A 23,441-nucleotide genomic window follows, 5' to 3' on the forward strand; every position below is an offset into this window, starting at 1 on the left:
AAAGAACAATTCATTGAAGGAGATGTGTTTTAATTTAATACCACCAAAATACTAATTTTACAATATAATAATGTTATCATACCTCCATTCCAGTTTTCAAACAATCTCTCTCAGAGATAAAGATCAACAAGTTTCACATGTTGAATTTCTTTAAAATATGCTAAGATACATATCTCTAGCTAAAGCAGTATTTTATGACAACACTGATTATTTAAGAAACATTTATTAGAATAAACTATGTTCCATGTGTGATACAAAATTTGAAAAATTAACCAGCTGTCAGAGGTTAAAAAACTCAAACTTTTGTACTGATTCTCAGCTAGTACTTGTGTTAATATTATCTTCATAAGGTATTGATATTCAAGGAGAGATGTACAGGCCATGAAAGTCTGAAGATCCTTTGTTGTTGTTTGCATGTTTTCTGGTATGGTTTTCTTTCTTAAAGATAAAAGGCAAGGTATATCTCTTACTGATTAATATAGATATTGCCACAGGAAGTGAGAAAATACACTAAGCTTACTGTGGCATATCACAGGTATTTTTGAACAGACTTTCCTCTGCCTAACACTTGTTACCTGAACATCGTGACATAAGTTCCATAAAAGGGATAGCTTTGTGACCATAAAATTAACAATTTCCTTATGGAAATGAAGACATACCATATTCTCTAGAAATGGCTTAAATTTGAATGAAACCAAATAAATCTACAGTATTTATAACTGCAAAATAAAACAAGCAATGATCAGACTCTGGGTGAAATTTAAGCTTACATTTTGCAGTTTTCTTTAACAACTAGACTAGAAAAGTTCTTCAGCTGTAATACATGGACTAGCAGACATTCGTTTCCACTGTCCTGCCTGGAAAATAAATTTTTTGTGTTAGTCAAATCACTGATATTTTGCTTAAAAAAGGAAGTTGAAGACTAAACAGATTTAAAGAATGTAAAAGCACATTTTGTTAAACAAATTTCTTGCACAAATCAGTTCAATCAAAAGCATTAGCTACAGCAGCACAGTTAATAGAAATAAGTGAATTAAATATTATTCAGCTTGAAAATAACAACTAGCCTTCCTATGCCTCTTGACAACAAACTTTTTTTCTATTTTATCAAGTACATCCCTTAAACAGTTACACCATATGCATTTGTGTGCGTGCATGTGTAACAACATATTAATTACATTAGACAAATCCATCTGCATTAATTTCATGGGCTACTGAAAACAAATTTAAAAATTCTATTTTTTCACATCAGCATGAATTTTGAAATGCCGCTAACAAACGTGTTTGATATTTTAAAAACTTCCACTCTTAGGAATTTGTTTCCAAGAGGCAGAGAGGATTCTGGAGGGCTAAGATACGATATCCTGTCTTGCATGACAATAATCTGCCTTTCCCCAGGCTACTCCCACTGCCAACAACAGCATGTCATAGGCACAGGACTTCAAAGATGTATTGTAAAGCTGGGACTGTACTGTATTTGTGTCTCTTCACCTAAGATTTTCCTAAAGTAATCCTCATTTATCTGGCATAAAATCATGCTTACAGAGACATATCCCTACACCCACACCCACATTAATGGCCCAGACAATTAAAATAAATGCTACTGAAAGAAGTAATGAAGGCCCTTTTATCAGTCACCATTGAAAGGACACTGAATGAACTTTACTTAAGGCACATCCCTAACACAAAGTGGCACTAATCTGTACATCCACTGAACTTTGGCTGTCAGTTCAGAAACTTCTTAAAAATATCGACTGTGATTCAGTTTATTAAAAAGTTGAAAACCATAAGCAAGAAAAGTAGTGAGCGAGTCCTATAGAGTTGATAGAGAAAAAGAGGAGTAATTACTCACAGAAATCCAACATATATTTGTGGTTCCTCATTACTGGCAGCATCACCATAAACAGGCTCTTCCAGATCTTCATTCCTGCAGGAACAGAAAGTACTGTAAACTACATAGTGACCTAAGCTGCTAAATGATGAACTAACATTTACTCTGTGATTTGTGGATATAAGCAATTATTTGGCAATACAAAAGGGACTGGTAATGTAGAAGGAATTGAAACATCTATATAAAAACATACAGTAGTAGTAATTCACAATTGTAAAAATTGAGGTTTTAGAATTACTCTCCCAAGATATTTTGGTTATTTTAGTATTTGTCTTCCATTTCTCCTTAGCATCCTCCAAACTTTATCATCTCCCCAGTTACTGCTTCCTGTGTTAAAACAATTGTATTAAGTAACATGTCTTTCTACATCCTTCAATCACTTGGTGAACCCACATATTTTTAGGTCTTTGGCAGTTCATATGTTTCCTCCTTGCAGTAATATTTTTATCACATGATACTCAGAATTGTAAGTCACACTCTGTATAATTATATTTTGTTATAGATGGTTGAAATATAATTACTGATTTATGACTAGCAGGATGAGAAAACTATCTTTCAAGGGAGATACAATGTTAAAATATCAGAATAAAGCAAAAGGGACTTGGCACTTGAAGATGACAGTGGACTGCATGCAAAAAGCTTCTTTCCTATAAAACTTGCAATCTAGTAGTTTTATGTTACTAATAACTCGCAAACTTGAAAGCCTACACATAAATTCATAACTAATTCTTTTGGGCTGTTTAGCAGAACAGGAATATTTCCAGCTTACTATGCATTTATACACCTGACCTTTTGCTTAAAGCTTCAAACACGCCACTGTCACTAGCCAGTGAATGATCTGAGAGACATGCTGAAACTCGCCTGGCTCTCCTCTCCGATCTTCTACCACTGTCTCCTCGCAGAGTTACAGCTGCCATGGAGAAAAAAATGAGAACAACATCAGCTCAAGGCAACTTCTTCAAAATTAAACAAGAAACATGTATTATATCATAGCTAGCAGCAAAACAGCACAAATGCAGTTCATTGACTTTTATTCTAACTTACAAGTTAAAAGCCTAGAATAGGATTGACCAGAGATTTTCTGTGGGAGAATTAAGGAAGGAAGTTTGTGGCTAATTTGCTCTGTGACAAGACAAAGTATAAACCGATTGCATTGTTACTAAATGTTTTTCTGGTAGAGTAATTCCTTCCTAAAGGAAGACTTATATTAATTCACATATGTACACATGATATCCTAAGCTTTTCAGATTTACCTACTGAATATACAATAGGTTGAAAACAAACACAGAGGCTAATTCTTTTTTAAAGTTATCTGATAACACAATGTGAGGTTTTGTTCTCATTTGTTTCCTAATACAAAGTCTAAAAGCATACTGTTTATACCATCACATAATAGCAGCTTTTATTTACAGTCTGAGAGGCATTATCAAAAAGAACCAGTGTTTTCCAGCTCACTCAGACCACTGTTATTTTTCAAATTCTTGGTGAATTACTTTGAAAACTGATTTGGGAAGGAGGAAGCAATATTCAACCTCCTTTGCCACTCTTCTCCAAATCACCAGCCACACAATGAATAGCAACTCAGCAATCACTTTCATGTTTTAAGTGTACCAACAAAATTATGTTATGCACTGGGTTTTGCACAGGCAGGTAGGTATTGCAGCTACTGATCCTTTAAAATACGTGCACAAGCAGTAACATTCAAAAATTGCATAGGAAAGGCTTCAACACTTCAACCACAGCTCCTAACTTGAGGCTGTTTTCCTTTGAGTCCTAGAGAAAACCACTGAACAGACTGGTGGAGTGCAGTTTGTTCACTGTGCGGGGAAGAACTTTTACCCTCTTTTGCTAAAGGTTCAATGACTGTCTTCAAAGCAGGAAAGCAATGGCAAAGAGATGGCACCTCAAAAGTGGGGAAAGCATTTTGTTTGCTTCTGCTCATGCTTACAGACTTAAGACAGCATGGAAGGATTGACAGTTTCAGCAGAGTGACAGTAGCACAATGCATGGGAGACAAGCAGCACCAGCTGACATTTACAGCTTACAGCCCAAACTAAGGATGAAGCATGTCTTACTCAAAGTAACAACTTGTTAAGTACCTCTGTTGCACATTATCATAAGGCATCCAAATTTTTTTCTACACCTACTCAGTAAGTTTCCTTCTGCAGAATACCAGCCACAACCTGCAGAACCCAGCTGAGATACAGTGCACAGAACCCACCTCATCTCCCACCCAAGCACCATCAGGACAGGACAGCAGGAGAGGAGAACTTTATAGAAGTCTTCCAGATCAACACAACCACGCTGCTGCTATCAACAGAAGGATCTGGCTAAGGTCAGCTATAACCCACTGGGGAACTGGCAGAGAAGGTGCACCAAGTCCAGCAGATTCTGTGCTAGCCCAACATTCCTGTTACCAGGCCACTAACAGCACAATATTACCAAAGGCATTACAAAAATCACCCAGAGTCCTGTTAGGACCTAAAATTCCTATGTATCAGCAGAATCAGTTCTGTTCTTTGGATTCATAAGTAGCCTATGGACCCGTCCTCCAGATTCAATGAAGGATTTAGTCAGCTTTAGGAAACTTATTTGCTGGCTAGGAACAGCCCAATCTGCACTTGTCTCTGCACCCACTTCTCCCCATCTCCAGTTACAGCATCCCACCCTTCTTGTACATCACACATTGCGCAGTGCTATTCATGACATCATCACCACAAATGAGAGCCAAGTTCAAGTGAGCATACAGAAAGCAAAAATTTGTATTTGAACCACACTCTCCTCTGTATCACTTGTACAAAAGTGCTGGGCTGGTGGGTTGTTTTGATTGGGTTTTTTTGTTTGCTTGGTCGGTTTGGTTTTTTTCCTTCTTTTACTTTTTTTTAAAGGACTTTTGATTCGGTAAGCCTGCTTCACTGTCTGGTATTTATGGAGAATATTTTATCACTGGTATTTATGAAGAATCAAAACTAGCAATCTGTAGATACATCTCCATATTGAAGTTTCACAAAAATTTTACATCACTGGAAAGAGGCTGAACTTCATGAAAGTGTGTAATTTGTTTTTAAAAGTGCATCTGTAATTTCTGTACTAACTTCAACAAGTTACACTAGGATGACGTCTTTTCCTAGGTAAGCCCTTGGCTCACCCCCTATGTGAACACTTTGTATAAATGTAGCAGAGGAAAGATCTTGTGGGCTCTGTCCTTGGGAGGCTGATGCTCCCAGTTTGTCTGGAAGGAAAAGCTAGTCTCAAGCCCCAATATAATAAAACTAAAAACTGACACACTACAACAATATTGTAACTTGACAGTGATTTGCTCACTGTCTTCAGGCCACAGAAGCATTCAATTCTGGACAATTGCAGCAAATTTGGGAGAGATGCAAATACCAGAATATACCCTTGGTAGGGGGGTAAAAAAACAGCAGGAAAAATTGGTCAAAATCAAAGACACACAAAATTCTGGTTTAAGAAAAAAGTTTAGCACACGTTACAGATTTTGCAATGCTGGAAGCTAAGGAACTGTTTGAATGGTGAAATGGTCTCTAAAACAGACCATTACCTTCCACTTTCTGATTCAAATAACAAAATCATTAAAGAACATATATGATTTTCCTGAACTACTGAGTGCCAAAGTTTGATAAATATAAGACAGCCCTGAATGAAAAAACATTCTCATTGTTATTAGTTGAAAAAGTGAACTTCAAAGGAAATTTTGCTGTCCAAACCTTCATTCGCTAAAAAAAAAATCACATAAATCTAAAGCACAAGCTTAGGTGACTACAAATACTGCACGTCAGCTCAAAATGCGCTAATAAAAGAGTAGAACACTCTCATAAAAACTAATAAGAGACAAAACCAGACCTTACCTACCCATAATGCTGTCAGGCATTACTATTATATAATAAAGCTGAAGGTCAAAGAATGCTTTCCCCAGGAGTTTAACTACAGCTGTGAATGTGTTGTTTAGTTGACATAGCAAAAAACTTAAGTATGCCATAACAATTAAACAGTACAGCAAAATGTCAAACAAAACCAAATGTAGCAGAATCTCTTGTTTCTTCTCATGCAACTCCAAAAAAAAAAAAAAAACAAAAAAAAAAAAAAAACAACAACCAAAAACAAAACAACCCACCCCAAACCAAAACAACCAACACATCACACAGAAAAACACAGAATGAGAAATTTCAGGTTCACTTACAGTGAATTTTTCTGTTGTGCCGCATGAGAAACAAGACAAAAAGCATATAGTGATAAATCACCCTTTAGATCTCTGACAATATTTTATAAACAAGAGATTATTTAGGCATTAAAAGAAATTTAGCATTTGAAAGATTTAGAATATAGAAGAGATAGTGAAGGTATTCAAGACCAATATTTTATTAACATGTTTCCTCCCACTCCCATTTTATAATATGATGGATTTCACTTTTCAAGTACATTCCCTCCATTCACATATGAAAACTTATTTCACAATGTGACCCTGTGACAGAGGCAGAACAATAAAGCAGGAGATCAGCAACTGAACATCAAAACTGCAGTTCCTGAAGAACCCCTTGCACTTGCTCAAGTGCTGCATCACTGTAAAGTTCATGCAGTTTATTCTGTGTTAACCCTCCCAGCTCCCATTGCTTGCAAATTACCTCATGGTCTATCTAGTGAAGGACCAGGCAAAGAACTGCTGTTTTTGTAGCATAGCATTCTGCTGCCAGGCCATCGGGTGGCAGCAGCAGGGCACACTGCATGGTACCTCGGAGAAACCCAAAACACCCAGCATCTGTGAGCTCCCAGCTCTGGCATACAAACTGGATGCTCCATCCAATTCTTCCAGGGAAAAGAGTACAAAACCAAAATTCTTTCAAAACTTCCAACTTCTACTTGCAAACAACTGCATTACAATTCCAAACCACCAGCTAGTGAGTATGGAACTCACAGTAGACAAAAATCAGAAAAGTTAATTTTTTTTAATTGTTTCCAAATGCAAATATATAAAAATTTAAAAAGTCTCAAAAGAAGGCAGCCTGGCTACCTTTTAACCATGCCTTCTTCCTCAAAAAAGCAACACAAAATATTCTGTTGTACAAAAGCCATAACCTCTGGACTAGGAGCTGGACACAGCAGCACTGACAACAGGTTAAGCACAGAGGCTTTCAGACAAATGTGAAATTTGTAGAAATACAGCAGAAAACTGAGAAAAGGAAAATCAAAGCAGGAAGCTGCCCTTCATCCTGTATTGCTGCCTAGCCCCTCACACTAGGCCTTCATTTCTAGGAAACACATACAAGCTATAAATGAACTACTTAGATATTTTCACTTACCACAATGGGTGAAGACATGCTGTGGTCTTATTTGAGGTTTAAAGAAAGCCTCAGGAAGCCTCTTCACAGCACTAATTTAAGCACAAGTTTTCATGCTGGTCTCTGGAATTATGTTTATTTTGGTCTGAAAGCTACAATATGGGCACTAGAAATGTTTGCAGCTAGTAAAAGTAAATTCTGCTGCAGTATCTTCTGGCAGTATTAGCTGTGTTAAGGAAAGTAGATGACTCTAGACTCAAATGGTTTTGAACAATACAGGCTCTTTAGCACTGTGGCAATGTTTTTCTTTTTTTTTTAAATTAAAACCTGAAAGGTTTTTTTTAAATACCATCAGCGTTCCTTTGTATTATCACATGAGAAATAAGATTTAGGTGGGATAATATGATCCATTCTCTGGTTATAGTTCATATTATTCCTGATGTTATGAGTCCCGAATGCAACATTCTACACAAAGTTAATACAGAATTCTGGGTATAGAAATGGGATGGGATTCACAAAATTTAATATTAAACTAAACACTAGAAGCCCTTCTCTACTAGTATGATTTTTATTTAAAAAAATGAGCAAGTCAACACACAAAAATGTTCCCATGATTATATTTTTGATATTAAGAGCAGTTCTTCATTTGAATGGTCAAAACAGGAAAATAAATTTGTCACATTCCTGTATGTATTATAAGCTCAGGCTTTTAATTTTGTTTCAGTGTTTCAGAAGTTTTCTGTTTTCTCTTTTGATTCCTCCAATTTATGTTTCTCAACTGCCAAGCTTCAGAAGCTTCTGCCAAGGCAAGCTAAATGAAGTCCATCAATTTGACAGTCCAGTGGGAAAGGAAAACTCAACAGTGTGTGTGCTGTGCTAACTGCACCCATCAGCACTCTGTCACCATTAGAGCACACACAGGTGCTCAGAAACAACCAGCCGAGCAGATACACAACATCTCACACATCCCCTACAAAAGATGCTCCTTTGCTGATGAAGCACCTACTCATGAGTGCACTATGCACTCATGAAGCCATGTCACTGTGGCTCCTGCTCCATCACAGAACATGGACGAGGAAACCTCGGCTGGAGTGTGTACAAATTCACTACACAGTCAGCCAGCCTTCAAGCACTGTCAGAAGCATCATCCCACGTTTTGTGTTTGGGTTTTTTTGTAGGGGATAGCTGCTGATTATCTCCTATCTCTCCTGGGCTTGTGTTGCTTTTCATTATCATATACATACATATATATATATATATATTTATAAATATAAAGGCAACATCAGCACAACTGGTGGCCTCAGAAGTAACTAACCCATACTTTTTCTTACTAATACTTTACTCATTTTTGCTAGGTCCTTAATAGGCTACACTCCAATGAAAGTAAACATTCCATTCGCTTTCTTCCAGTCAATTCACCACTGTTTTAAGATCTATTGACAAGGATTTGTCTATTCTTTCACCTCTTTGACATAAAACTAGGGTTTGGGTTTGGGGGATTTTCCTGTGTTTTAGTCAGGCTTTTAACAGGTAACACCTACCATGCAATTTTTATCTGGTGGTAGTAAAATAAGCCTAAAGCAAGAACAATCTCTACTGTGCCAGCATTCTTAGGTCTGCGTGACATTTTCTAAAACAATGTGACAAAATAATAATATCCATAAACTCACCTCCACCAGTTTGGACAGCAGTCAGGTGTGGTCCCATTTCTCGCAGCCCTTCATTGTCCAGAGGGTAAGCAGATGTCTGAGATGAGCTCGTGCCTTGAGCATCATCATCACCCAAGGCCGTGGTCTGAGCCCTGAGCATTTCCAGGGCTCCTATGCCTGCCATCTCCTCAAAACCTTCTGACATCTGAGCCAACGGAGAATCTCGTGATGCAGAGAGAAAAGGGGTGTCCAGAGGCGAGCTTGGAGGGGACAACGATGACAAGGAGGACCGTGATGACAGGGATGCCAGGGACTGCGGGGTATCCAGAGACCTCCGCTGTTTATTGAAATTTGAGTGTCCAACGGCATCAGCATACGGCACATCCTTTGTGAGAGACTCGAAGGGAATTATGTCAAAGCGCAAATGCTGCCCGTAGTCTGTAACGCTGTCTGATTTGTCGTACTGGGGAAGGCCGTAGATGTCCGTGAAGCTGACTGAGCTGAGGGAGCCTCTGCTGGAGGCCAAGGATCCTCGACTGGAGGCCAGGGATCCCCTGCTGCTGCCAGAGGACATGGTGAGAGTGCTAGCTGACAGACTGTGGCATGCAAAGAAAGAGAAAACACAAAAATGTCCTCTCAGACATAACCAGAATCACCAATGCAGACATTAAAACACTAATCCAGATAACACAAGCAATTTTACATGTATTCAGTACGGTGACATGGAAAGATGATTTGCCATATTGAAGTCTAGCTCAGGTCTCTTGCCCTCATCTCAAGCACAGCCATGACTGGAGCAGTACAAGTGACAACTAGATCAGGGCCAAGTACCTCAAGACAACAGTCCAACAGGATGAGCCTACTCTTTCCTCCAACATTTAAACAACAATGATTTGGCGGAAAAGAGGCCAGAGCAGGCTCTAGCTCAGCAAACTCATTGTAAAGCCAGGAAGGATAGATTACCATGATCCAGCTCAAATTTATATTAATGATTGGTCATAAACAATCCAGGGACAAGAAGTGCAAGGGGATTTGCAAAGTCCTAACAACCTGCTGTTTAAGCCTCACTCTCACACGTTTTTCCAAAGCAAAATAAAACGACTTTAGGATGAATCCTATAACACTTCCTCTTACCATTCTCAGTTAAGGGGGAGAAGAATATTAGTGCCAGAGAGATGAAGTGAGACAGGAACTCAGCAGGAACTGAGCTTTTGATGCTGCTGTGGTGTTAAACTGAGGAATCCCCAAGAGCTGCATCTCAAAAGGCAGCTGTAAGTGTGAATATGCAAAACATTCTGGACTTCGGTGTGGGTCTTAGCACATTCTCATATTTAAATAGCAAAATTTTGTCATCTTATCAGGGATCAAAACCCCCTGCATTTGAAGGTATCAGAATATTAAGAACTCACAGAACTTAAAATGTTATTTGCCCATAGTAAAACTGTAACAATATTACAACAGATTTTAAGAACTAATCTCCCTTTCAGAAAGTAACATAAAATTCCCAGATACACTTAATAATGTAGCCCAAATAGCCATTCCTAATATTATTTCTACAACTCCATCCAAATCATCACATTCCACAGAGCAAAGTGTAGTGAAATGTAGTGAAAAATTAATTTACTTGGCATACATACACGGAAGTATAAAAGGATAAACTTCATACATTATTAATATTCTTCTCTGCTGTACTTACTTCAAAACCTACTAGTTTTATGTAACTTACCTTTTTAACTGGGAGTGTAAATATGAGGTTAAACGCGTAGCTTCTTCTAGTTGCATAAGCAAACAATTTCTCTTCTCCTGTAACAGTATCCTGTAATTCAACACATACATATTACTATTTTCTTCATCACAGTAGTGTTCAAGAAGTGCTAGGAGCTTCCCAAATGTGGAAAAAATCAATGCATTGAAGTTTGGAATATTAAAAAAAGTTGCAGTGTTTCATGAAAAGTTTGAACTTCTGCTGCTCATATGCAGCAATAGTAATTCCAGCAAGAACACAAGAACCAAGACTCCAGGAAAATTCCCAGACAAGAAAACTGAAGTAACTAAAGCACAATGTAAGGATCATGATGTTGAAAATACAATACAGCAATTAGCAAAGTCATAAAAAGTCCCAGGTAAAAATATCAGACTCTACAAGATATTTTTTTTTTCTCCCTTACATCAACTTGATTCTGCTATTAAAATACTATGCCCTTCCACCTTGTCACCAAAAAAATATTCCAAGACAATTAATGTAAAATTTCAAAGATACAAAGAAAATTTTTGAAGGACTTCTGTTAACCATAACCATCAACATATAATTTAAGCTCTTATTCTATGTGTTGTAGGTTTTGTGTTTAACATTTATCATTACAGTTAAGCAGGGAATGAGAAATATCTCATGCTGCAACTTTTTTTTTTTGCTCATTCTAGTAACAAGCAGCTGAATTACTCAGTACCACTGCCACAACACAAATGGAATGTAACTTTAACGCCATCAATCTCATACACCTATAAGATATCTTAAATTCAGTATTCTGACATTATTAGAATTTCAAATAATAAATTTTATCTACAATTTACTCTTTTTCTGGATCCAGAATTATATTCCTGATGTTTTGTTTTTCTAAGTCCAAGCACTGAACTTCAAGATAATACCAGGGTAGTATTCTGGTTTGTGTTGTACATTTTGTACATCCAGGAAAGTTACAGCTTCAGCCCTACATCACAATGGAAATGGAGATACTGATGGTTTGGAGAAAGCAGATTAGAGTTATTGCACTGCCTCAGACCTTCCTCAGCTGCAAAGACAGCTGTTAAGAGTTCAACATGGTAATGAACAGGATTTAAAAATCAACAGAAAGGGAGTTCTCCTGGATAAAACAGCAGCTCTCAGGCTGTTCTCCTGCCTTTGTGCACCCCAGGCCAGGTTAACCTGTGGCACAAGGAAGGCTGCAGGTCAGCTATGCAAACTTACACCATATAGGCACTGCATGCAGGAACCAAAAGAAAAGGACAAATAGATACAAGAAACATAACTGATTCAAAAGCTTGCAGGGGAAAGCAGAGATTTCACACCATCTACTGTAAAAAAAGAAGGTTAGAAACCTACACTCCACAGTGACAGAAGCTGCAGGTAAGGTACCCGTGCTAAAAAGTAAGAAATGCCTCCAACTAAGACTATCAGCCTTAACAAAAACACTACAACAAAAAACAACAGAACCCCCACCTCCATCATACAGATTTCAAGTTCATTTTGATCTGCACATAACTCAGTGCCTTTAAAACTCAGTAACAAAAAAGAAGTGTTAATTATTTAAGAAAGAAACACCTTTGTATTTCACAATTAGAACAAAGTGGAAATACAAAAGCAGAATTAGAATAGGAATATTTTTGGTTATTTCTGAATCTAAAACAAACAACAGAAAATCAGGCAACTAATAGTTAAGCTTTCTTCAAATTTGCTATACAAAAACAGAGTACCCATTAGTATTATTCTAACTTCTGCTCAACTTTCTGCTAGCATTTAAAATATCAAGTACCCCAGTGGAATGCTGGTTTCCACAGCATGAACTCCATGGAAAAATAGCTTGGCCTTCTTGCCAACACAGTATGCACTACCTAACATGAGAGCCCAAAAACAACAAATAAAACTTACTACACGACAGAGTAAAGTGAACTCCTTTTTCTGTCAGTTTAAGCTCTAAAGCCAATGTCACAACATGGCAAAAATTGCAAAACTTATTACACTGATCTGTAGGCTGGCTGTGAATTTTCTATTTATTGACTGAATTTACTGTCTGAATTAAGCATTTGCAAAGAAACTGACTTGTCAAAATCTGTATATGGAAAGCACTTTCAAATATTTTTCAAGTGTCTTAATTGTGTAAATATTAACCTTTACACAGATCACATTAAAGCTAGTTCTTGTAGGTTTTCCTGAAGTGTCAAAGCTGAGGTTTTACCACTATTTATGAGAAGCAAGAACAAGCAGCTTCTTGCTTTCACTGGAAGCAGTCTATGGTAAAAAGAGATTAAGAGGTTTTGTCCTTTTCTCTGGCTACAGGAAAAGGTAGGCAACTTTGAAATAAACATTGTATTTCCACTAATATGTTTTTGGGTTGTTTATTTTACACATAACTTGATTTTTAAGTTTTCAAGAATGACTGCTTACTATGTTCTTTGAATGTCAGAATTGGGATGTGTTCCCACTGCTGAGACTGCAAATGAAAAGGAAATATTGTATATAAAAGGCAGCAAAAACATCATCATTTAACTTTCCTGTTACAAGGCAGAAACTAAATATAGCAAAAGATCTTTGTTCTGATGCTTTGGGAGATGAGCACTACCCCACTGTAAAGAACAGAAAAATCTTTTACTATCCAGGTACTGTTATTCAGCTCTCTATCAGGGAGTATCACCCAGACCTATTCCAAGCATCTTTTGAGATTCTATTCAGATTTCTTCTTCCCATTCAGAATTTTTAAATGAATGAAAGGAAAACTAACTAGACGACACCTCTGCTTCAGAAAAGTCCAAGACAGACAGAATTAAGTAGTGACAAGAACAGTCTTCTCCTTTTCTGAAACCAAATTTCTCTAGTAATTTAGTTTTTCCTTAAATACAATGAAATTCCCTACTCTTCCTTTCAAAGCTACCTACATGGATCTCACAGTAGAGAAGAAAACAATTCAAGTTCCCAAACCTTTCAGTGGCCCCATGCGCAGACGTTGCTCGAGCTCGCTGAATTTCATCTTCCAAGCGTCTTTTTTCTTCCTCCAAACGTGCAATGTCTTCTGGGGATCGTCTCTGCTGACTGATGAGCTGCAGCTCCTGAAGAAGAGCCTCCTTCTCTTTGATGAGCTGAAGACGGTCCCTGTCCGCTTCAGCCATTCCTGGCCAGGATTCATTATCGAGCAAGGCCAGCTGCTGTTGTATATTCGAAACTCTTTAAAAGAGGATAAATGTATTTCAAAATGCAGAAGAGAAAGACAAGAGGAAAAATATCTAAACACAAAGCCTGTTGATGCCTGTGCCCTTTTTCTTCTAAATACCAAACCAAGAAAATTTAGAGGGGTTTGGGAGATTATTTGTTTCTGGGTTTTGGACTGGGCTTGTTTTTGGAGGGTTTTGTTTGGTTGATTGGTTTCAGGGGGTTTTTTAATTGCTTTGTGCATTTTTAAAACAGTAAACAGTTGAAAGTGTTCCTACATGTGTAGATGTGCAAGAACTAGAGTGCTTTTATCTACTGTATAGACAATATCTGTCTTCACAGCTTTCTCATTTTGTAAAAAATTAATTAATATTTTAGAGCTCAAGTTTACTTCTTGTAGAGCTGATGAAGCAGAACATTTTTTGGTTCCTCATTCTTCTACAATCACATCTTAAACTGGGATTTTAAAAGTGCAGTAAGAATTTGAAGAAGAAGGTGAGATACTTAACTAATGACAACATGTCCATACAATCACATCCCACCTTGTAGAGGAATGGTTCAAGGAACTGAAAATATTAGACTACCCTAAATTACAACAAAATTTTAAAGCTGCCATTAAAACAGAAACATCAGTCTGGAAAAAAGATTAACTGGTTACAAAATACAAGTAGCTTTAGATGAATGTATCATAAAAATATGCAATTAAATAAGCTAATTTGTGGGTTTTTTTCCTGTAGTATGCTTTATAGTTAAAAGTAGTTTCTTATATGTCTATATGCTACACCATCACATGAAGCAACATTTTTAAGAATAATTCCACAGCTGACTTTTTAAGAACATGTTCTTTCAGAAACAAATTTTGAACTCCTATCAGTATTACCAAGTACCCTAAAGCTAGACATTTCACAAATGCTTCTTGTGGCATAAGAGGGAGAACACTTATTGCTAGGTATTTATGTTTGTCTGGCAATGACAGTTTAGACACTTTAGAATATAACAGTTAAAATTAGAGGTAAGAGAAAATCTAGCTTTCTGATTTTTGAACATTTAAAACTCAGGAACTGTACAACACTTAAGCAGTTTACATGTTAGTTTCATCTTCACTTTGAAATGGTTCCATTCAAACAAAGATCAGTACCTCTAAAAGATTGCTACCCTTAAAATAAATAAATAAATAAATAAATAAATAAATAAATAAATAAATAAATACACTTTCAAGCCAGCCATCAAAGTGGGATATAGTTAATTGGTTTTGATAAAAACAATCTTTTTCAAATAGAGCTGGTAAGAAAGAAAACTAACAACAAAAAAGCAAGGTAAAATCCCATAACACACAAACCAAAGACTCACAGCGTGATAACGTGATAATGAATAAAAGGCACGGACATGACAAAGGGAATGTTTTCCCCATCTGAAAACAAAACCTCATGCAGTAAGGTTTATCTCCTACTGACATCTGGGAAGTATTTGGCCATCTTATTATCAAGGGAAGAGAATAAACCATCAATGTAAGTCATTTTGCAGTGACTGCATCCATATATGAATAAGAATTTCAGTGTCCTTTCCCCCCACCACACACACTACATTTCATTTCAGCAAGTAAAGAAATTGGGTATTATGTCACATTTTTGTCTAAAGCAAAATACTTTATCAAGCCCTTCAATACCATTTCCTCCTCCTTGCATTAATAACCAACTTCCTGCCAATACCTACTGAAAGCACCATTGTGGATCAGTACATACAGTCTACATATTTCACACTTCAGCTATTGTGCATGAATTCCAGATGCAGCTTCCTGAAGAACACCTCACCCCATTGACCAAATGTCAGGGCCAGGAAGAGCAAGCAGGGTCAGGATCCTTTCTCTCCCATGCCTAGGCTGCTCTGCTGTTAACATTCAGTAAACACTCCTGAAGCACACAGAGCTTGATTTTCAGGTGTTCAGTGCCAAATGAAACAAACAGGGACTCAAGATCCTTTCAACAGAATCACAGAATTCCGGTACAATTGAGTTATCACAGCTTGGCAACCAAGTGTGAATCAGATGAGTCTGGACTATTTGATTGTGTTCATAAGCTTTTACACAGCTTGTAGACAAAAGAAGATGACATTCATCTGAAGTCTTTGTGTTTCTTCATAAGACAGCTGAAGGACTGACCCTCTCCTTCATTTTAACACTGTTTTGATACTTATTTTTACATTGCAGGGTGAGCTGGTTGAGAAGCAGACCACAGGTGCAAATGAACACTAATGTAGGCAACAAGGAAGAGAGAAGTATGATCAAGGAAGAGATCTTTCAGTGCTTGTGAATCAGTGATTCCACTTGTCTGTGGAGTAAAACACCACCTTCACTAAACACAAGAGGTTTTAATTTAGATGCTTGAGATTGCTGAGAGCACGTAACTCCCTTTGTGTACGACATTCCAGCTTAAAGTTTGTTTTTTCCCTTCAATTTCTATTATGTTGATGCTTTGAAAGTAGGAAGTTCTCATACAATAACTTAATTATACTGTTGCTAAAGGGGGAAAAGTACTGCTGTGGACAAGGTTTGTATCACTGAAGAGTTCCAAAATCTGATTAGGTATTTACTCTGATTCCCTCGACACTCTTAGCTAGCTCTTCTTGTTTCTACAGTTTTCCCTTTACACCAAGAAAAAGCAGGCACAAAACGCTATATAATGCAGGAATCTGTTGAAGCACCAAAAAACCAGTCTTCTGCAACCTCTATTTCCTGAACTGAAGTTTTGGGGCAATTTTGTTGTTTGCTTTCCCCTGGGGAATCCCTCTGTATGGTAAGTTGTTCCAAGAAGCTACCAGTGACAAACTTTTTAATATTTATTGCCTTGGCTAGAAGACACCGTTAAGGCTTTTATGGTTTCATTCACTCAAAATTATGAATAAAAATCTGAGTTGTCATTTTTAGTTATGCTCAGAACTTAGTAAAAAAATCCTCTTAAGTATGCTCTGTAACTGCAAACTATCTCCTCAGACACAAACTTTTCTTCCAGTCACAATAAATACATAAATAAGCCATTTCACTCTTCTTGCCTATGCCAGAATTTATGCCTGTCATTCTCACTGCTGCTGTGTTAGAAGAAAATGGCTACTGTCAAACTCGGTGCATATATTAAGCTGCCTTAAAACATCCACTTAAATCAATGATTTGACATAGATTGCAACCTAAAGTGGAAAAAAAACCCCACTTAGGATCCTTTATGAAGCCTCTGTTTTTCAAGCACATTTCTCCTTCCTAATGAGTATTTTTAAGATACTATTTTTTAACTGTAGTCACTGCAAAAGAGTGCTTTTATCTGGCCTAATGCCAGATACTGAGGTCCCTACTGATCCAGCAATTTAACATATTCCTGTGGAAAAAACTGTTAATTTTGAGCCATCAGCATTCCAGGCATTTTGCCCATTCCCATCCTTGCATAACAAGTGCTGAGGAGCTTGCATTCCTCACTGGAGTAGGTGGTATCAAATGACTGGTTCCCTAGATAGGCAAGCCAACTTGCTGCTTAATTCAGTATTTTAAAATTTCGAATGGAGATGAACATAACAGTTCTTGTAAAGAGAGGGGCACAGATGGGATGACAAAGGTTTAACCTGATGATGATCTTAAGCAGACACTGACTTGAAATGGCACTGAAATGCCATACCAAGGTATCTAGAATGATGCCTCACTCAAGATAATGCAGACACAGCATGAGGATGGAGATCAGTGTCAGCAGTTTACTATACAAACTACATCATGGGGAAAAAAAAGGCAAGTATTTCCAGAATTTAATTAGACATAGTTGAATTAAATTTAGTAGCATGTCTGAATCATTATAGCTCTGCACAGCTCCCTCTCCCCCTGACAAAACGGGACAACCCTTCTGTCACTGAAAATACCTCAGGAACTTTAAAGATTTTGTTAATACTAAGAAAATCACTTTCAAGCGTGATATCTGAACCCAGCACTAATGAAGTTATATTGCTGAGCTCAAGAGGATATTTATTAGAGCATAAGAAGTAAGTAAAAATAACTTATTGTGAGATGAGTGATTTACAATTTACCCCATGTTAGATTCTTACTCAGACTTTGAACAAGACAGGTGTCTTGGGGAGGGAAATACTCTGAACCAACTCAAAGTTATTACCTCATGGTTGTAAAGTGGACATATCCTAGAGCTGGCACTTGTTCTTCAAACTTAACATGGTTTGAATTTTATAAGGAGAAGAAAAAGGAAACCAAACAATACTCATCTACATTTGAATGCCTAGACTTTTGGCTGACATACCATACCACTCTAGAACTGAGGCCTTCGTTACCTGTGCTGTGGGAAGACCAGTGGGGATAAAATAAAGAAAATATTTCAGTTCCAGTCTGAAAGAGAATAGTGGTCAAGATCACATAAATCAGCCCTGCTTACTCTTTTCTCTAGGTTTATAAGTGGGCCCAGTTCTCTGACACTTCAGGTAACAGGGAATATCTCTCACAAGGAATACCCAAAGGTGGTGGCTGTGGGACTGAAGACACATCATGAAGAGTGTAAGACCTTCATAATTTCTGGTATTTATGCACTTCCTTGAGTGTGGATTATGATTTATATCCAAAGAGGAAAATGCTAGAGAAAGATAAAGAAAGAAATGGAAAGAACAAGAAGCTAGGGAACTCAGCCAAATGCTCGCAAAATCTCTCCAGTGTGTCTATTTTGGCTGTTCCTGCAAGTATGTGCCACTGTGGCTTTGGCAGACCACATGAGTATGTTCTGTAGAATACCCAGCCTTCCTCACAACACAATTCATTCAATAACAACGAGGTCTTAAACTGGCTTAAGAAACTCATGGAACCATTAGAGTTCACTGGCACTTTGCACATTTTAGGAAAATTGCAAAAATCTGCTCAAAGCAAGCTTTCCCAAAAACACAGGTGAAAATAGTACAAAACTTTAAAGAAGTTCAAAAGCATGTCTAAGCTTCCTTTATAACTCAAAGAAAATGTTATATGTTTAAAAACTAGCAATGGGAGATTAAGGTTTGGCTGAGCCAGCTATTTATGTGACATCAAACAAATTACTTCATCCTTGAATCAGATTTTCATATTTGTTCAGCAGAATAAAGAGTACAAATCCACTGAATTTCACTAGAGATTAGGTAATTAAACCTTGAAACCTGCCTATACAAGATAAATTTTAAAAGGAAAATACTTGACTGTATAATTGTATTAGTACTGGAATGTTGTTATCAATATCCAATCAACATGTACTTTGTCACTGTAAGCACAAATTGCACAGACACACTTTTGCTTATGCCAGTAATTTTAAAGGCCTAACTGAAATTTAATTTTGGAAATGAGACAAGTTTGCAACAAACTATATCAGAAGTAATATCCTTGAAGACAAATGTAGAAATATTAAGCATATCTTAATATGAGGAAGAGATTTTTTTCAAGGCTAAAATAAATCTCCTAACATCCACTGCATGCCTCTATGAAATGAAAGAAAAAATAACATCTTTGAATTCAAATTTACAGAAGATACAAATAAATACAACCCAAACTAGGTAAGCTGGTTGAAGATGTTTGAATGTATCAGTTCATTAAAGTTAGCTACCATTCAGACTGGACTATCAAAAAAACCCAAAAAAATCTACAGCTGAAACTTTTCTTACTTCTTATTGGAGGGATTTATTTTTCATCTACCGATTAAAACACTTCACTGGATATGAGGCACTGCAGCAATGACATTTCATGAACATTTGCTAATATACTTCATGTAGTCATTTTACTGAATTGCACAACTTAGGAGTTATCAAAGAAAAACAATTTGCTTTTGATTTCTTGTGCTATGAAGCAGTATATTCAGAAAAGTGCTTGAGGGGTACACTTTCCAGTGTGCAAATGCTTTCATGAGAGGTGGTCTCACTGAAATAGCAACTGAAACTAAAAACAGTATTTATCCAGGCAGCTTGGGGCTGTGTGTTCAAAAAGACCGTCTTCCCTCCCCCCCTGTTTCACTGGAGGGCCACACTGGCAGATCTGAGAGGAGAAATTTCATGGAAATAAGGTACAGTTTATTTAGAAATAATGGGGGAGGGGTAAGAGTACAGAGTGGAAGAAAAGTGATTGAGCCTCCTTTCAGCACGATTGAGTGAGTTAAAAAGCAGAATTTACAAAACACCTCCAAAAGCCTGGATCAGAAACAGGGGAGAGGATCTCTTCCCCAGCGTGCTGGAAATGTCAGAACCCACAGTGTACAACATCTGAAATACCCACGGGAAAAATTAAATTGCAAATCATCCAACTTCCTTCCGATGGGAAAGTGATGGGGGAAAAAAGGCTATGTGAATGTCTTAAGTTATGCAAAGGCCAAACCATTCAGCAGTCAGAGAGATTTTTGAAGGAGGAATTAAAATGAAACTATCTTTTATAAGGGAGGAGGGATATTTTGGGAATGTAAGACAACTCTTCTGTGATCACTGGGTTTCATCTCCTGAATTCCTCAAGACAGTTCATTCAAAAATCCCAGCACTGCATTTCCTTGCTTAGAGGAATATATAGATATATAGAGAACATACTTTAAAGACTTTTTACTACATCTAGCAAATATTCTGCTTATATATGGCTAGATTCACAAGAGCAACTGAAATGCAACACCTCCATCCTACAGTTTGTGGTGTTTTCTTCCTGCTTTCCTTTCAGGGGAAAGACATACTTCTTTCCTACAGTGTGTTTTAAATCTCCCATTAAAAGTCTGTCTGCTGTACTTATTTGCTGTATGTTTCCACACCCACTTGACAAGCAAGCAGTCACAATATACTGCCTTACAGCTGTGACATACTGTAGCATTTTAATTTTCTACTTTGTAGATTTAATCCATCACAGCACATTCCGTCACCCACACTGTGCAGCAACAGTAGATATTTCACCAGCCAAGGGAGAATGAACACAAAGATATTTAGTAGAGACAAAAGCCCTACAGAAATGCCAGCAAGCTAAGGGGAAGGAATGCATGATAAATGAAGAATGCAACCACAGAGATAACTGGTAGGGGCAATGAGCTTTGTGCAGTTCCACTCAAAAGCTGAAAGCTGATTACTTCCGTACAACATACTGGGCAGAATAAGGCTACTCTTTTAAAGCAACTAACATACTTTTGCTAAATAACAAACCATTGTCAGAGCTGCTATCCTGGGAAAGCAAAACTATTCTTACTGCAATCACCATTCTCTAGTTGGAAGGTTAGTTACCCAGATTTTCTACACTTAATTAAGATCAAACACCAGCTCACTTCTAATGTTCAGAAATACTGCATTCCATGCAGAAACAAATGTTCGGCATTTCCAGCTGAGAAATGCTTTGATACTTAAAAAAAAAAAAAAAAAAAAAACCCAAAAAAACTCAACATCTCTTCACCCCCTCAAAAAAACTACCACTCTATCTTTTCCCTGTAATAAACAAACAAGAAGAGAACTGATTTGAAAAACACAGAAAAGCTGTGTCAGAAAGCTGAACTAAAAACATTTTAATACAATCTTCACAGCCTCAGTGACTCTGTTAAACTGAACACTATAAAACTAAATTCTATCATTCTTCTTTCAGCAACTGTAAGTCACTAAATTATCACTGGACTTCTAAGTGCTAAGTTATCCTGTGAGCAATCAGGACACAGACATTTTTGTTTTGTTCTTTTTTCCCCAATTATTTAACCTTTATTAGGTAATAGTCACTGGTATTTACACACAATCTGTATGATTGATGCAGACTTTCATTCAAGTTACAAATCCTGAAGATTTAGCTGTATTCACCTGGGCTTGCTTGTACCAGCTTAATTTTTGAAGCTGATATTGTGTCCGAATGCGGGTAAATTTTCCAACAACAAAATGATGAACTGCCTATAAACTTACAATTTCTGCAAAGACTTGTAACTTCATTACAGATTACTCCAAAGAAAAAGTCACCTTGATATGGAAAACCAAAGATAGAAGAATTGAACTTCATTTTCTAACTCTTGCTCTAAAAGAAGTAAAAAACTGGTAGAATACATCATATTGAAAAGAAAAAGAAATCCTAATTTATACAAATTTTAAAACTATGGGTTTTAAAGTTTACTATATTGAATCTTTTAGGTGTCAGTCAAATTCCACAACAGAATACTCTACACATTCTACTTCACACATTCGACTACATTCTAGTACAAATCAAAATAATCATAACTGCATTCATTTAAGTTCAAGTAATCAATCATCTGTACCCACACTATTGTCCTGAATATGTAGCAAACAGTTTGAAAACAGTGAGGTTCAATGAGGATCTGCTAAAATATTTAAATATAGTACTTTTAAAACTTCTATAAATCCATGAAGAAACACTGCAAGACTGGCCTCCACAAGAGAAATATTTACAATAAGCAATTAGACTGAAGGAATTGGTGAAGAATCAATCTATTCAAAGTAATACTTGTTATCATTTTTATCAGACTTTTTTTCCAATTTCAACATTTATTTTTATGTACTCTGTTGTTCATCCCTTAACATCTTCATTTATCTCACATGAAGCCCTGCATTTGTTGTTCTTCATGGCTTCAGTACACTGAACTTAAGACACAGGTATGCAAAGCTTTGGGTATCCTGACAGACCAGGCTGATAAGTGTAAGCTTAAAGACAGTTTATATCTAAGTTTGAGAAAGAGGGTGAAAAAAAGTAAAACAGTTTAATTGAACCACTACAATTTTGTGTTTATAAAAGTATAGAACAGGGATGACATTTAGCTTAATCTCTGCAAACAAATATAATAATCTTATGATAAAGTCTAATATTTACCTAAACTTTCATTATCTGTTTACTACTTAATAGAGAGCAAATTAGTCTTCCCAAAGATATTTCAGCTTGGAGTCTGGTTCCAGTTCAACTTTGAAAACTTTAATCACAAAAGTAAATATAAAATACCCAATAGATTATCTTTAATTACCTTTTCTTGGCCTCTTCATATTGCCAGTTCAGCCTCACTTTGTCTACAAGTCTTGTTTTGTCATCAAACCCAAACTTGCAGAGTTGAAGAGCAAGGAGAGGAGAAAAATGAAAGGAAGAAACAAGTTAAAAACACTCTCATCACAATAAAGAAAGGGATAAATTAGTCTTCCTTACTGGATTCACTAAAGAGACCTCTATACTTTAAATAGTAACATAATAAAAAAATCAATTTCGCAATGCAAAACTAATTCATTGCTAAAAACAGAGAAGATAAATAAGCCCTTTCAATAAATTATTAACTTGGAAATCGAGGCATAGCAAATTGAATCATTGATAAATGGTCAAAGCTTTTCAACTTTATCCAAATCTAAAAGACAGAGTATTTTAACTGAAATATTTTGCTACTTTATATAGCTGTTGTATGAATACCCTTATTAGAAGCAATTCAGAATACATTCCCTGTACTGTGATGTGTTAGCCAGCACTTACAACATTAATGTATTTTAAACATTAGTACAAAAAAACACCTGATCTTGAAGCAGTTGTACAATGTGCATTTATGTTGCAAATCCTACTGCACAGTGTTTCTACACAATTTCTATTTTAGGGCATTAGCACTTCCCTCCTCAAAAGTTTCTGTATGGTCAAACAGTTAAAACCTAAGCTCCTAAACAAGTGCACAGCTTCACCTCCGGAATTCTCCTCTAGCTTGCTTTTTTTCTGTCTC

The 23,441-nt window shown here is 36.7% G+C and overlaps 1 protein-coding gene across 4 annotated transcripts in view; it reads right to left on the bottom strand.

The window, feature by feature from the left end:
- WWC3 (WWC family member 3) overlaps window positions 1-23,441 on the bottom strand; it is a 98,998-nt gene that overhangs the window by 15,068 nt on the left and 60,489 nt on the right. For 2 of the 4 annotated variants that reach the window (XM_015638345.3, XM_015638352.3), the window contains exons 8-14: window positions 22,713-22,786; window positions 13,531-13,773; window positions 10,564-10,653; window positions 8,859-9,433; window positions 2,681-2,801; window positions 1,853-1,927; window positions 771-857 (exon numbers count right to left, since the gene is read on the bottom strand). In XM_015638345.3, coding sequence (XP_015493831.1) covers window positions 771-857; window positions 1,853-1,927; window positions 2,681-2,801; window positions 8,859-9,433; window positions 10,564-10,653; window positions 13,531-13,773; window positions 22,713-22,786 — 1,265 coding nt within the window. The remainder of the gene's footprint in view (window positions 1-770; window positions 858-1,852; window positions 1,928-2,680; window positions 2,802-8,858; window positions 9,434-10,563; window positions 10,654-13,530; window positions 13,774-22,712; window positions 22,787-23,441) is intronic. The other 2 variants (XM_015638356.3, XM_019007728.2) reach the window with 2 other exon arrangements.

Source organism: Parus major, chromosome 1, assembly GCF_001522545.3.
Source record: "Parus major isolate Abel chromosome 1, Parus_major1.1, whole genome shotgun sequence".
NCBI lineage: Eukaryota > Metazoa > Chordata > Aves > Passeriformes > Paridae > Parus > Parus major.